The sequence below is a fragment of the Cyanistes caeruleus genome, chromosome 21 (genome assembly GCF_971803275.1).
Source record: "Cyanistes caeruleus chromosome 21, bCyaCae1.hap1.1, whole genome shotgun sequence".
Classification (NCBI taxonomy): domain Eukaryota; kingdom Metazoa; phylum Chordata; class Aves; order Passeriformes; family Paridae; genus Cyanistes; species Cyanistes caeruleus.
The window spans coordinates 6,168,729-6,181,781 of record NC_141721.1 but is presented as its reverse complement, the minus strand read 5'-3'; the positions used below and the strand labels follow the sequence as shown (position 1 = coordinate 6,181,781).

General features: G+C 63.3%; 1 protein-coding gene across 7 annotated transcripts in view; it reads right to left on the bottom strand.

The window, feature by feature from the left end:
• Positions 1 to 13,053, bottom strand: part of ABR (ABR activator of RhoGEF and GTPase) — a 38,928-nt gene that overhangs the window by 12,679 nt on the left and 13,196 nt on the right. For 5 of the 7 annotated variants that reach the window (XR_015278471.1, XM_086859262.1, XM_086859261.1 and 2 more), the window contains 15 exons: positions 11,720 to 11,904; positions 7,119 to 7,223; positions 6,379 to 6,564; positions 5,859 to 5,966; positions 5,184 to 5,244; positions 3,108 to 3,160; positions 2,830 to 2,970; positions 2,403 to 2,524; positions 2,119 to 2,284; positions 1,884 to 2,006; positions 1,737 to 1,812; positions 1,490 to 1,594; positions 981 to 1,055; positions 740 to 837; positions 496 to 627 (listed from right to left, as the gene is read on the bottom strand). Coding sequence is in view for 5 of the 7 variants with exons in the window: in XM_086859262.1 (XP_086715388.1) it covers positions 496 to 627; positions 740 to 837; positions 981 to 1,055; positions 1,490 to 1,594; positions 1,737 to 1,812; positions 1,884 to 2,006; positions 2,119 to 2,284; positions 2,403 to 2,524; positions 2,830 to 2,970; positions 3,108 to 3,160; positions 5,184 to 5,244; positions 5,859 to 5,966; positions 6,379 to 6,564; positions 7,119 to 7,223; positions 11,720 to 11,904 (1,736 nt within the window). In the remaining 2 variants the exon portion in view is untranslated. Of the gene's footprint in view, positions 1 to 495; positions 628 to 739; positions 838 to 980; positions 1,056 to 1,489; positions 1,595 to 1,736; positions 1,813 to 1,883; positions 2,007 to 2,118; positions 2,285 to 2,402; positions 2,525 to 2,829; positions 2,971 to 3,107; positions 3,161 to 5,183; positions 5,245 to 5,858; positions 5,967 to 6,378; positions 6,565 to 7,118; positions 7,224 to 8,884; positions 9,297 to 11,719; positions 11,905 to 13,053 lie in introns of those variants that run through there. The other 2 variants (XR_015278472.1, XM_086859264.1) reach the window with 1 other exon arrangement.

Here is a 13,053-nt window from a genome sequence, read left to right as displayed (position 1 = left end):
ATCCTCCCTGCCTGGCAACCGCCAATCAGAGGTGGCTCAGCCGTTGCCCTGGAAACCCTCGTTGCCATAACAGCAGCTGATGGAGGCCCAGGGAAGGCAGATGGTGGCAGAGTGGGACACAGGAGGGATGGGGGGCTGAACATGCAGAGCCCTCCCTAAGGCAGCTACCAACCCCTCCCAGGGCCACGGCACAGAGAGCAGCAGAACGGAAACACTTCCATCCAGCCCAGATGGGGACGGATGAACCTCTGCAGGTTCTGGCTTTGCCACCCCTCTCACTTTGTCCCACCTTCTCCTGCAGCCACTGTGCCCCAGGACCATCAGCCCCCATGCCTGATGCCCACCCACCTCACTATCTTCAATCCTACCACCCCACTCCCAAAAGCAGAGCTGTCCACCCCAGGCATCACTCCAAGACAACCCTCCCAGTCCGGGTGCCAGGCCCAAAGGGGTCCACCTTTGGGTGAAAGGATGCCCAAAAGCCCCAGTGCATACCTGGATCTGCCCCTTGCCCATGATCTTGTCCACAATTTCGTTGTTGTCCTTGTTGAGTTTGGTCTTATCATAGCACTTCTCGTAGCAGAGGATGCGCAGGGACTGGGAGCCCTCCAGCTCGATCTCGAACTCCTGGGGTGTGGAGGAAGGGTGGCTCAACCCCAGCACCCCAGAGCAGCTCCAAAACCGGGGTTGAAGGGAAATGGGGAACACAGTCCCCTCCCTGCATCCCACCCTCCCTCACCTCATTCCACTGCGGCTCCGTGGTGTCCCGGAACACCCTGGTCTTGGCTTTGCTGACAAAGTAGCCAAAGGAGTCCACCTCCAGCGTGCAGTAGAGGTCTGGGGGAGCAGACATTCCTCAGCAGCCCAGGAACACCCTCACCATCTCCCAGATGCACTGTGGGCAGAGCAGGGCCACGTGCTGGACCCCAACTCTTCCGAGCCCACTGGCCCCTCCAAACAGGGTGGGCACCCACACTTACTGGCTGACTGCTTGAAGCCCTTGGCAGAGTGGACAATGACGTGCAGGAACCCATAAAGCCCTGGGGACTCGTCATCTGTGGCAGGAGAGCAGAGGCTGTTTCAGGGCCTGGGGCTGGCCATCCCCAAGGCAGCCTTTGCCAGAGTGAGCACAGTGCCTGCAGAGACACTCAAATGCCCCCAAGCCCCTGGAGGGACATCTCTAAGTTCTGTATCCCGCACTGACAGGCATCCCAAGCTCTCCTGCTGCTGGGGTAGGTTCCCAGTGGGGCTGGTTGGGTCTCACCCTGGGCACACTGGTCCTGCCCCACCCATGGCAGGGGCTGGAGAGAGCCCAAAAGCAGCCCCGTGCTGCAGCTGGGATTGGGCTGCGTGGGAGCTCGACGCTGCTCCAGCAGTGCCACCTGGTGGGAAGCTGTCCCCTGCACAGCAGAGTCCCCGCTTCAGCTCAGGGACCCCACAGCTCCTGCCCGGCGTCATCCGGGCAAAGCAGGACCCAGCGGTCACTCACCGTCCTTGTTGCTGGTGACGGGGATGTTGTGGACAGTGCGTAGCTTGAAGCAGGATCCTGTGAGCACCTGCAGCTCCACTGAGCTCAGAACAAAGGCCTGGAGGTCTGGGAGAGGACAGAAGCTTCAGAGGGACAGAGCCAGTGCTGGTCATAGAGACTGGAGAGCAGGCTGGCATACAATAGGACTTCTCTGTGGCTTCTGGGGGGACCATGACCCCCAAGAGCGCCTCAGCAGCCCCAGACTCACCCTTTTTCTGCAGTCTCTGGATGGCCTCCCTCCACTCGGATCGCTCGTAGTCGGAGGAGAGCAGGAAGAGGTAGCTCTGTAAGAGAGAGGAAGATGTGGCAAGCTGTGCAGGCAGGGCTGAGCCCGGCCCCAGCCCGCCCTCCTCACCTTCCCGTTGCGGTTGTGGATGCGGAAGGGAATGGCAGGTGAGTTGAGGAGCAGCCAGAATTCGTTCTCAAACATCTTCTTCTTGAGGCGCTCGATGGCACGGCTCTGCCCCTTGTTGGCTTTCTGCAGACAGGGAGCAGAGAGAACCTTTCAGAGGTGCTCCTGTCCCCCACATCCCATCCCTGATCCAGAGCAAAGCACCACCCCACGAGCAAGTCCCACAGCTTTCTCTCACCTCCTTCTGCATCTCGCTCTTGATGGTTGAGATCTTCATCTTCATGTCCTCCAGCTCGTGGTCGGGGATGACGTGGACCTGCGGGCAGTGCTCCGACTCCTCCAGCGAGGGGAACACCAGGTCGGCCAGGGGCACGTACCACTTGCAGTCGTACTGCTGGTGCTTCCTGCAGCCAGGGCATGGGTGCTGACTGATGCCTGACCCCCTCCCTGGCACATCTCCTGGCCCACTGAGGGACAGGGTGGGTTGTGACACATTCCCCCTGTGCCCAGTGCCCTCCTTACCCCACTGCTGTCTTCTTCAGCTTGGCACAGAGCAGCACGTCGGTGAAGAGGAACACGTGTCGCAGCTTCCGCGAGCCCTCCGACAGCTCCACCAGGAAGCCATCCTTGACAAGCTGCCGAGTCTGTGTGGCAGAGGGGCTGCCATGAGAGCAGGCAGGGAGCAATGGCCAACAATCCATAGGGAAAGGCTGACAATCCTGTCCCTCTCTGTGGCTCAGCCACCAGGAGCATGGAGAGGTCCATGTCCTCTATACTTAGTGAAGGACGAGATAGAGCCCTAATCTTGTAGCTAGAACTGTATCTGGAGGAACCCTTCCAACTCCTACCCAGGCACCAAGGAGCTCTTCAGGGCAGAGACAGCAGCCAGGGGCTGGCAGAGGGCTCAGCCCTCACCCTGTGCCCAGCCACTGCCCACCCCACAGCTCACCTCGCCCTTGGGGGTGGTGACCGCTGTCCTCCGGGGGTCAATGTCCTCATTGATACTGGAGAGGAAATTCTGGGAGATGCGGAGGGCGTCCTGGAGCAGCGGGTAGTCAGGGTGGTCAGCTGGGGTGTGCTTGAGGAGGTCCTGGAAGGAGACAGGCACAGGTTAGCAGCTCGAAAGCAGCTGGAGACCCCTCATCAGTGCTTCCCACAGCTGCAGATTCCCCTGAGCAGCAGGGACAGAGCCCACCACCATCCCCATGGGACTGGCATCACACTCACGTGCAGGACGAGGGTGCTCCGTGTCACCCGGTCGATGGGTTTGTAGAGCAGCGCTGAGGGGAGAGAGAAAGTGTCAGCAGCCACCTGTGGCTGGAGCCCTGGCACCTCTCCCACCTGTCACAGAGAGCACAGGAGCAAGGAGGGGAGCCCAGATGCCCAGAGAGCCCCCCTGGTCTGCACAGAGCCCTGGGCAAGCATCTGTCACCTGTCCTGCCCAGAGCCAGCACAGTTGGACAATCGTGGTAGTGCCAGGAGCAGTGGGGAGCCACCGCTGCCACAGCCCCATGTCCTGCTGTGGGGGGCACCAGCAGCCAGAGCTAGGCTGGTCACGGGTGCTGAGATGGTGTGTCTCACCAAGCCCGTGGCAGCACAGGACTGGGACAGCCCTCTGGAGGGCAGGGCCTCCCCGGGAGAGCTGCACCCACACTTGCTGTGCTGTGGCTGTGCAGCGGAAGAGCCGCTCACTCGTCACTCTCAGCAGCTTTTTTAGTTTCCCTTATGGCTCAGTGGTGGGTCCCGTCCCTCACCTGGCTCTGCCACCCCACAGGACACCCTGTACCCACCTCTCTGCACCATGCCAGCCAGCCCTGGTGCAAAGTGGATCCAGGCTGCTCCAGCAGCAGCAAAACCGCCACCTCCAGAGAGCACCGGGTCCAAGGCTTCAGCCCAACCCCATTGCCCCATGTCCCTGCCTGCAGCCCCACCCAGGGCAGGGGGCACAGCTGCCTCACAGACGGGGTACAGAAAGTACCTTTTTCCTACCACACACCCTCCCAGCAGGAAACAGCCCCAGAGGCTCTCCAGAGGCACATTTCAGTGGAAACTTACAGACCCTTCTCCTCCTCCCCACCTCTTTGGGCAGACAAAGGCACGGAGCCCACTCTCAGTGCTGCTCTCTGTGCCTGGCCACATTCATGTCTCCCTAGGCTGCTTTCAGCCAGGCTGATGCCTCTGGGTTTTCCCTTCACTTTGGAGCACTTCCCCAAACTGCCAAGGCTGAGAGCAGCCAGGTTTCGGGAAGTGGGAGAGGAAGGAAAGGTGCCACCTCCTCACTCTAGGCTGAGTCAAGAGGAGTTCCCATTCCCTGTATCCCAGAGCTGCTGCCTCATAGCACCCAGTCCTGAGACAGGGTGAGGTGATGATGCCAGGCTGAACCCCAAACAGAGGCTGCACCCCCACAATTCCATGCCAGAGGGTAAAACAAGACCCCTGTTCCCTGTGACAGCCAGCAAGAACGCTGCTCTGGGATAAAGGTGACAGGCAGGGTCATCTGGCACATTCTCCCTTTTCCAGCATCCTAGACCCACAGGTCTAGGTGGACCCTCCTGCTGCATCACTACAGGCATACACAAAGCTCCAGGGAGGCCTGGGAGGGCTTGTCCCAGCACAACAGAGGAGCAACAGGCTCCTTGTGCACACAGCCTGGGACCCACGGGCAGGCAGGGAGAGATGGACATTCCAGCCCCACCATGCTGGGGCACACGGGGACCCCTCCCCATCACCATCCACACGGCACAGCCCGGGCAGAGGGGGTTCCCCAGCCCAGGATCCCCCTGCCCAGCTCAGCTCTTCCCGTCCCATCCCTGGCACGAGTCCCTGCCCGGCGGGGACGGCGAACGCGTGGCTGCGTGTGCCAGAGCCGAGATGATTCAAGCGAGCCTGGAACAAAGCCGTTCCCAACTTCAGCCTGCAGAGCACGACGCAGCCCCCACCCCCCCGCACGGACCCCGCGGCATCGCTCCCTGCCGGCACCCCAAACCGGAGCCGCCCCCCTCGCCTCACCATAGGTGCAGTTACAGCAGAGCCGGACAATGACGAGGATTTCCATGGCAGCCCGGTCTCCTCGCAGCCATCGCTGCCGCTCAGCCCGGCTGCGGCACAGCTCCGGCCCCTCCGCACGGCTCCGGCACAGCCGCGGGCGGGGAGGAGCGCTGGGCAGGGGCTGGGGGCTCCCGCACGCCCCCAGCGTCCTAAAGAGCCACGAGCCCCCCGCCCGCCGGCTCCAGGCACACAAAGGGCTCGGTAATTCACCCACGCTCACCAAAGGATGCGCCCCCCTCCCCTCGCCCGCCGTACCCTCCATGGTGACGGACGAGTGGCTCTCCTTCGAGTCCTTGGGGCCCTTCACCTTCAGTTCCTAGGGAGGGAAAGGCCCATCAGCGGGGGGCTGGGGCGGGGGGAAGGTCATGGCTCAAGGTCATGGGGGCCCCCCCACCCTTCCTCTTGTACCCTGGTACCTTCCCCTGGCCCCAGCCTGGCCGTGCTGGAGGTCACAAACCGGTGATGGGTGAAGGAGTGTGGGTTCCTGCCTGGCTGGGAGCGGCTCTGGCTGTGCCTAGCAGCTGGGACATGGTGGTGATGCCACCAAGCTGAACAGGACAAGGGGACCAGGCTGTAGCCGTAGAAGTCCCCATTTCTGTAGGGGATCCAGGCATGGAGATGCTGGCAGCAGGAGATGAGCCACAGGTGCCCAGCACCCACCAACACTGGATGGGGAGGTGATTGCACAGGCTGAGCCCAACCTGAGCTTGGATAAGGTGGGGACAACCTCCTGCAACACCCAAAAGACCACAGCCCTACAGCACAGCCCCCAGTGGCCCAGCCCTTGGGGACAGTCCCTGCAAGTCCCCAGGGCAGGGGGAGCATCTCCATGGGGCAGACATGGCCAGCTCAGCCACGAAGTTCTCTGTCCTGTGCAGGGACAGCCTGGGCACAGCCCTCTCCCACTGGCACTGCTCCATCCCAGCTTACCTCCGAGATCTTCTGGAACTGGTAGTTGCTCTGGCTGCACTTCTCTGCCGTCTCCAATGCGATTTTGTAGTTATCCACAAAGGCCTTGTAGACCCCCAGCTGGCTGGCCTGTGGGGAGTGGGGATTAGCCAGGCACCAGCAGGGTGCTGAAGCCCCCCACAGCACCCAAGGGGTCAGGCAGCCCTTGAGGTGACACTACCCAGAGTTGTCCCCTCCTGGCAGGACACTGAGGGTCCTGACAGCTGAGGGTTACATGCTTGGCTCCTGCTCAGGCCAGGGTGGTGTAGCTCCTGCCCAGCCTGTGCCTCCATAAACTTCCAAAATCCAGCAGACAGATAACAAGTGCCTGGACAGCAGAAACTGAAGCTACAGCCCTTCAACCTGTCCTCTCCTTCTCCTCTCCCCAGCATGATCATGGCATCCATGGGCACAGCCCCTGTGGGCATCACAACTCCAGACTCATCACAACTCCAGCCCTTCTCCTCTTCCAAGTGGAGTAACACCCAGGGAAGGTGCATACCAGCTTCTGGAAGAGGTGGCCCATGGTGACATTGCTGTCCCACTGCTGCACCTTTGGGCACAGGCTGTCGTAGAACTCCTTGTGGATCTCATAGATATCCTGTATCTTGTAGAAAATTGTCTCGATCTGCTGGAGGGTCAGGACAGGCTGCGACGTGGTGGCCGTGGCCTTCAGCGGCTTCATGGGCTGCCGAAGAAGGGAGAGTTTGAGATGAGGGCTAAGAGGGGAACACTGGGGATGAGGAGGAACTGAGCTGGCAGCAAGGGCTGCCCAGGACACTTGGACCAAGGCTGGCAGCTGGCCCAAGGGGCACTCCAGGCTCGTGCATCCTGGGACTTCCCCGCAGTGGCAGTGACCCCGTGTTGTGCAACAGCGTCTCGCCATGAAGGTCAGCAAGTCCACAAGAGGAAGCAAAGCTACAACTGTGTCCCCAACAGGGACACGGGCAGTGCAGGAGATGTAGATGGGGGTAGCCAGGACAGAGCAAAGCTGGCTCTCTGATGTAGCTTCTGGAGCTTTGCTCCCACTCATGCTAACGTGGCTGGGGGAAGCCAGTAAAAAATTACTCCATCCATCCATCCATCCATCCATCCATCCATCCATCCTCCATCTATCATCCATCCATCCATCCATCCATCCATCCATCCATCCTCCATCTATCATCCATCCATCCATCCATCCATCCATCCATCCATCCATCCATCCCTGGAGGGGCTGTCCAGTCTGGGGGCTGTGCTCACCAACAAGAGGGCCTCCAGCTGGTTGATGTAGATCTCCTCACTGGCCAGGAAACCAGAGAGCACCAACTTCCGCATCTCCAGGCCTTTGCCAGCGTCCCGCTCGCCCTGCAGAACACAGCAAGGAGCCTGGCTAAGCCAGCAAGTGGCACAGGAGGAGACCCCACGTGCCACCAGCCCATCTCTGGCATCCCCCACATGGGCACATGTCCCTGCCAGTGTCAGGGAAGCTCCATAGCAAGGTGAGGGCATGTGCCCAATGGGCAGCAGAGGCCGTCTGGAGCCAGCTAGGAAAGCCATGAGCTGTGCTGGCTTCTCTTCCCTCCCTGCTCCGGGCTGGCCACGAGCCCGGCGCCGCTGGCAGCGCTCCAGGATGGCGCACGGCATGGCAGGACTCTCCCAGGGCAGAGTCCAGAGACGCCCAGTGAAATCATGCTTGGCACTGGATGGTGCTCCCACGTGATGTGGCACCACCCTTTCCCTTGGCTGAGGTTTCTCTTGGGAAGTGCCACCCCAACAGGCACTTCCAGTAGCACTGGGGCATGGCCCGACACCCAGGTCTGCTGCAGCACTGATGCTCCTGTGGCATGACCCTCATGGTTGGGGGGCTGTGGGACCCTCAGCGAGATTCTGCCCTTGCCCAGGCATGGACACCCCAGACCCTGGACCATCCTTGGTCATGCCTTGGCCTCTCCCCTTAAAAACCACACTTAAGCAGCAGGCTTTGCCACCCAGACAAGGGCCAGGCAGAGCCATGGGAGCACCACTCTGGGCCATTCAGGATGGTTTGGGGGGGACATTGGTCGTGTCTCACCTCTGCCCATGCCAGCACTGGCTGTTGTGCCAGGGGAGGTGGCAGCTGCAAACACCTGGGGGACACAGCCCCAAGACAGGCATGGCTGAGGATCAGCATCTCTGTCCCACTCTAGTATCCATCAGCCAGCCCTGGGCACTGCTGTGACAACCAGTGTCCTCCCTGCCAGGCTGCCCCAGTAAGGCTGGGCCACAGTGACTGGTGCAGTGTGGGGGGGCCAGTTTTATTCACTGGGAGCTCGTGGGCTCTTTGCCACAGATTAGTCACGGGCTCTTCCTGCTTCCCCCAGCCTGGGCCCTGCGCAGAGCTCAGGGGATAAGGGACCCACCCACACTCAGGGCCCACACAGCCCATGGGGACAATGTCAGCTGGACCCCCGTGACCCAGAGCAGTGACTCTTCAGCAGGGCCTATTGGCTGCCCCATGCAGGAGACCCCAGGAAGAGCAGGGTGGGCACAGCCCCCTTCCAGCACCCGAGCAGGGTGGGCATGAGACGGATGCTGAGCTCCACCTGCCAGCACAGAGACCTGCCCGGGTCCGCCCCCCAGCTCCGTTTTGGGACTGATTAGGAGTTCCTGGTGGCCGAGCAGTGGGGCACAGTGTAAAACAAGCCCCTTTCTGAGCATCCAGTGCCGGCTCTGCTGAGCCACGCAGCTCACAGCCCTCAGCACGGGTGGCTCTACTTCCCCCTGGAAGAACAGCTGGGTGGTCGCCCCACTCCTCCTGAGCCCTCCCCACCTGGAGCCTGGCACAGCCCTGCCCCACGCCCCTGGCCACAGGCAGTCCCGGGGGTGTGGTGGGGCCGCAGTGATGCTCCCGCTGCCCCCAGCTCTGCCCCCTGCATCGCATCGCCCCAGGAGCTGTTCCAACACCGGGGCATCACCAGCACCAGCAAGATGCCCCTTGTCCCCATACCCAGTGCCCAGCACGGGGGCAGGGTCCCCCCGCTGCCCACCTTCTCGCCGGCCGAAAACGGAGACACGGGGCTGGTGGGGGTTCCTGGCTCAGAGTCATCTTCATCCTCCAGCACTTTATCCAGGTACCCTATGGCCTCCTCTTCCTCCTCCATGGCCGGCAGGGCAGCGGGGCGCAGAGGGGACCCCACAAGGCTCCGGACAAGGGGCTCACGCGGCTGAGCCGTCCCAGGCTGACTCAGCTCTGGACGCCGGCCACCAGCGCGGGATGAAAGGAGCCATTATGGGATCCCCGGTGCTCCAGCCTGACCCAGCTCCGGCCTCCCGCTCCCCGGCGGCCCGGGCGCCCCCGGCACGGCTGCTGAGCCGCCTGCGAGCGGCAGCTCCGGGCTCAGCGCTGCGAGCACAGGGCCAGCCCCGCTGCCGGCCGGCTCCGCTGGGCGCCGGGGCCGCGGGCGGTGCAGGGGCCGCGGGCGGTGCAGGGGCCGCGGGCGGTGCAGGGGCCGCGGGCGGTGCAGGGGCCGCGGGCGGTGCAGGGGCCGCGGGCGGTGCAGGGGCCGCGGGCGGTGCAGGGGCCGCTGGCCGAGCCCCGAGCCCCAGCCGGCCCCGCCGCTCCGCCCTGCGCGCTCCTACAGGAAATGCTCTCCCGGCGATGGAGGTGGGGCTGCTCCGCCGCCGCAGCCCGCCTGTGCTCGAGGCTGGGGCGAGCAGCAGCCGCCTTCCCCGGCCGGTTTTCCCAACGTGTGTCCAGCAGTGTCCTGTCCCTGCCTGGCCCCCGCGCTCCCCCGGGAAATGGGAGAGCATCTCTTCTGTTGTAGCCCTCTGGACCCTCGTGTCCCGTGCGAAGGCAGAGACCGTGGGGATTGCCACCAGCCAGAAGTGACCTTGGAGGGCAGCAGCATCACCAGGTCCCACACGGGGACCTGGCTGTGCACCCCCAGAAGGTACCAGAGCTCTCCCTGCCCCAGAGGGGACTGGCAGCAGTGTCACAGAGCCGAGCCGTGTGCTCACATGTCTGCTGCACATCCCTCAGCTTGTGACAGGACATGGGGACACCGGCACTGCTGTGATGCTTGTGAGGGACACTGTGGGCACTGGCAAGCAAGACGAGAGCAGGCTGGAGGAGACACTAACGCAAGAGCTGTTTCAGCAGTTTCCCCCAGGCTCCTCAGAAGCAAAAGGGGAACCAGTGACTTGCGTGTGCTCTGCCCGCAGGAGCCATCTCTTCTCCTTGCACCCATCTGAGCCTGCAGCAAACTCCTGCCGTGAGATGTGGGCAGGGACACAGACACAGGGACTTTCTAGAGCCCATGTCCAGCCCTGTGTCCATGCCACAGCTCAGCCTTTGCACCACAGCCCTGCCCAGCATGGCTAGGTCCACAGAGTGGGGAATGGTCCCTGGCCAGGGGAATGTGCCCACACTGCCAACCAAACCCAGCAGTACCCCAGCAGGGGCTGCAACACCACCTCCACACCACGACCTCGTGTTTCCCAGGTGGGATGGGGAGGGTTAAGATGTGTCTGCACACAGCAGTCACAGGCCCCAGACATGGTTACAGCTGCCCCAGGAGCTTTCAAGGTTACACACCCCACCAGAAACCTCCTCCAAGGCACTGACACCAGTCCTGCCTCACTGGAGGAGAGCAGTGGGGTGAACCTGGCACCGTGTGCCATCAGCCACACAAGCACAAGCCTGTGCCCCTGATGGAGGTGGACACACAGCGCTGGTATTGGAGGGTGCTCTGCCAAGCCCCAGCACAAGCAGCTCCACGTGAAGAGATGGAGGCAGAGCTGGCACTGGGCTCCAACCCAATCCTGTCGGTCACACCAAGTCAACATCCCTGCCTGTGCCCAGAGCCAGCGTGCCCCACCAGCCCTCAGGGACACCCCTCTGCCAGCATCTCCCCTCAGCCCTGCTCCCCAGAGCCACCCTCTGCTGTCCCTGCTGGCTCGGGCTCAGATCCAGCGCTCTCACCCCAGCACCGGGGTGTCAGGGCTGGGGCCCGAAGGCTCTGCTGAGGGGACAAGGAGCCCGAAGGCCGAGTGGTTTAGAGACAGCCCCGGGAGGCGGTGGCAGAGGGCAGCACCTTCCTCTCCCTCCCCAGGGGCGCTGGGTGCCGGGATGACGATGCTGCGCAGGGCAGCCCCGGGGAGGAAGCCACACCTCTCCCTCCTCTGCCTCAGCATCCGGGTCAGGAGCTTAACTCTTTCCATGACAAAAATAAAACTTCACTTCTCCGGGCCCGGGCAGCGGCAGCGCCGGGGGATCCTCCAGCCCGGGCCCGTGCGGTTGCTCCAGCACTAAAGCCGAGGGGCCAATGTGCCTGCCTGGGCCCCACCGCTCCCGGGCCTTATGGAAACTTTCATTCTAGAAAAAAACCCCACATTTTTCCCTTTGGATCCCACCCCGCATCTCTGCGGGCATTCTTCCTCTCTTGGAAAACCAAAGGGCTTCCCAAGGATGCGCTGCGAACAGCAGAGGTTACATCTAAATAGTCCAGAGCGAGGGGGGCACCTTGTGTCCCCACCCCGGCTGGTGACTGGTCCCCGAGTGCCACTAGATGGAGCCGGCAGCCCGGCGGAGCCGCTGTCCCCAAGGGCTCCCGGAGCTGGGGACCCCGGGAGCTCCCTGCCCCGGGACCCCGCTCCGGGCCAGCGCATCCCCTCCTGGCTCTGCCACCGGCACGGCACCGCGGGGCAGGGACACGGCGTGTCCCACGGGCATGGCATCCCCCCAGCTGCTGCTCCCAGACTGCCACGGCCAGCAGAAATTGGGCTGCCGGGCACAGTCCCCCAGGTCACAGCAGCACAAACACCGCTGACACCCGAGCCGGACACCCGGAGCCCCGAGCCCCCCATCCGCCCCCAGCACCTACCCCTGTGCCGAGGCCATCGGCGGGCGTGGGCGAGACACCGTCCCCGCTCTCCTGGCCGCGGGCGCTGAGCTGGGGGGACATGGTGGGCGATTCATCGATGTAGGGCATGGTTTCCGAGCCCTCTGGAAGCGCCTTGGGCTCCTCGTTGCCCTCGGCGTCGTACTCGTCCGCACCATAGTTGAAGTCTGCCGGGGTGAGAGAGGGTGGCCGTGAGCATCCAGGCAGGGCTCAGGGTCACCGTGTGGCACCAAGGCCACCCAGCCCAGCCTGTGGTTACCCGCGGGCAGCTCCCAGGGCCACTCACGGACAGCCCAGCCCAGCCTCGCTGCCTGCTCAGCCAAACAGGCAAGAAGACATCACACATCACACCGCGCATCCTCGGCCCCGCAGGCATCCTCTGCTCGACACACTTCCCTATATTTGAATAATTAACGGAACCGAGAGCCCGACGGCCTCGTCTGCATAGGGACAGCTGCTCTGCCAGACGCTCCAGCCCCATGCAAGTGGCCGTGCTCTGCCTGCCCGCCGGCCACCATCCCTGTGCCATCCCCGGGGAGATGCTGGGCTGGCAGCCATAGCCGCCGTCCTCCTCGCTCGCCCATGCCCACACTCCTGGAAGCGTGGAAATGCGTGCCAGGCCGCCTGGATCCACAGCACGGAGGGCAGTGCCACCCCCCTGGCAGAAGGGCTCCACTGCCTCCCGGTGGGGGCCGAAGGGGGGCTGCATTCCCAGCGCAGGATGAGACCCCCCGGCCCAGAACAGCAGCCGTTTTGGGGTGCCCCACGCTGAGCAACAATCCCCCAGCACCCACGGCCCAGGGAAAGCCATTTCGGGGAGACAGAGCCCCAAGTGGGAGGGCGGGGGGGGCTCCAGGGTCTGCAGCGGGGGACCGGGGTACATCCTAACCTGTTACCATGGGAACGGCAGCGGCACGGTGGCAGCGGGAAGAGGTGGCTGCAGCAGCCCCGAGATGCTGACAAAAGGGAGGGGGAAGGGAGCCCGGCTGCGGCAGGGATGGCCGAGGGGTGCAGACAGCACCCCCCCCCCCGCCATGCTTGCAGCCAGGAGCCCCTTGGCAGCTGCCAAAGAGGTGGGGGGGGCTCATCCAACACCACCCCGATCCCTCGCCAGCCCCTCACTCCCCTCCCATCCAGCAGCCCCATGGATCCCCGGAAGCCACATCCCCACGGACACTGGGCACAGACATTGGGGAGACCCCAACCAAGATCCCAGCTGATAACCTGGCCAAAATGGGGTGCACTGGCATCAGAGCAGCCACCCCAGATCAAACCCCACACCTCTGCCACTCCATATGCCCACGGCCCTGGCCATC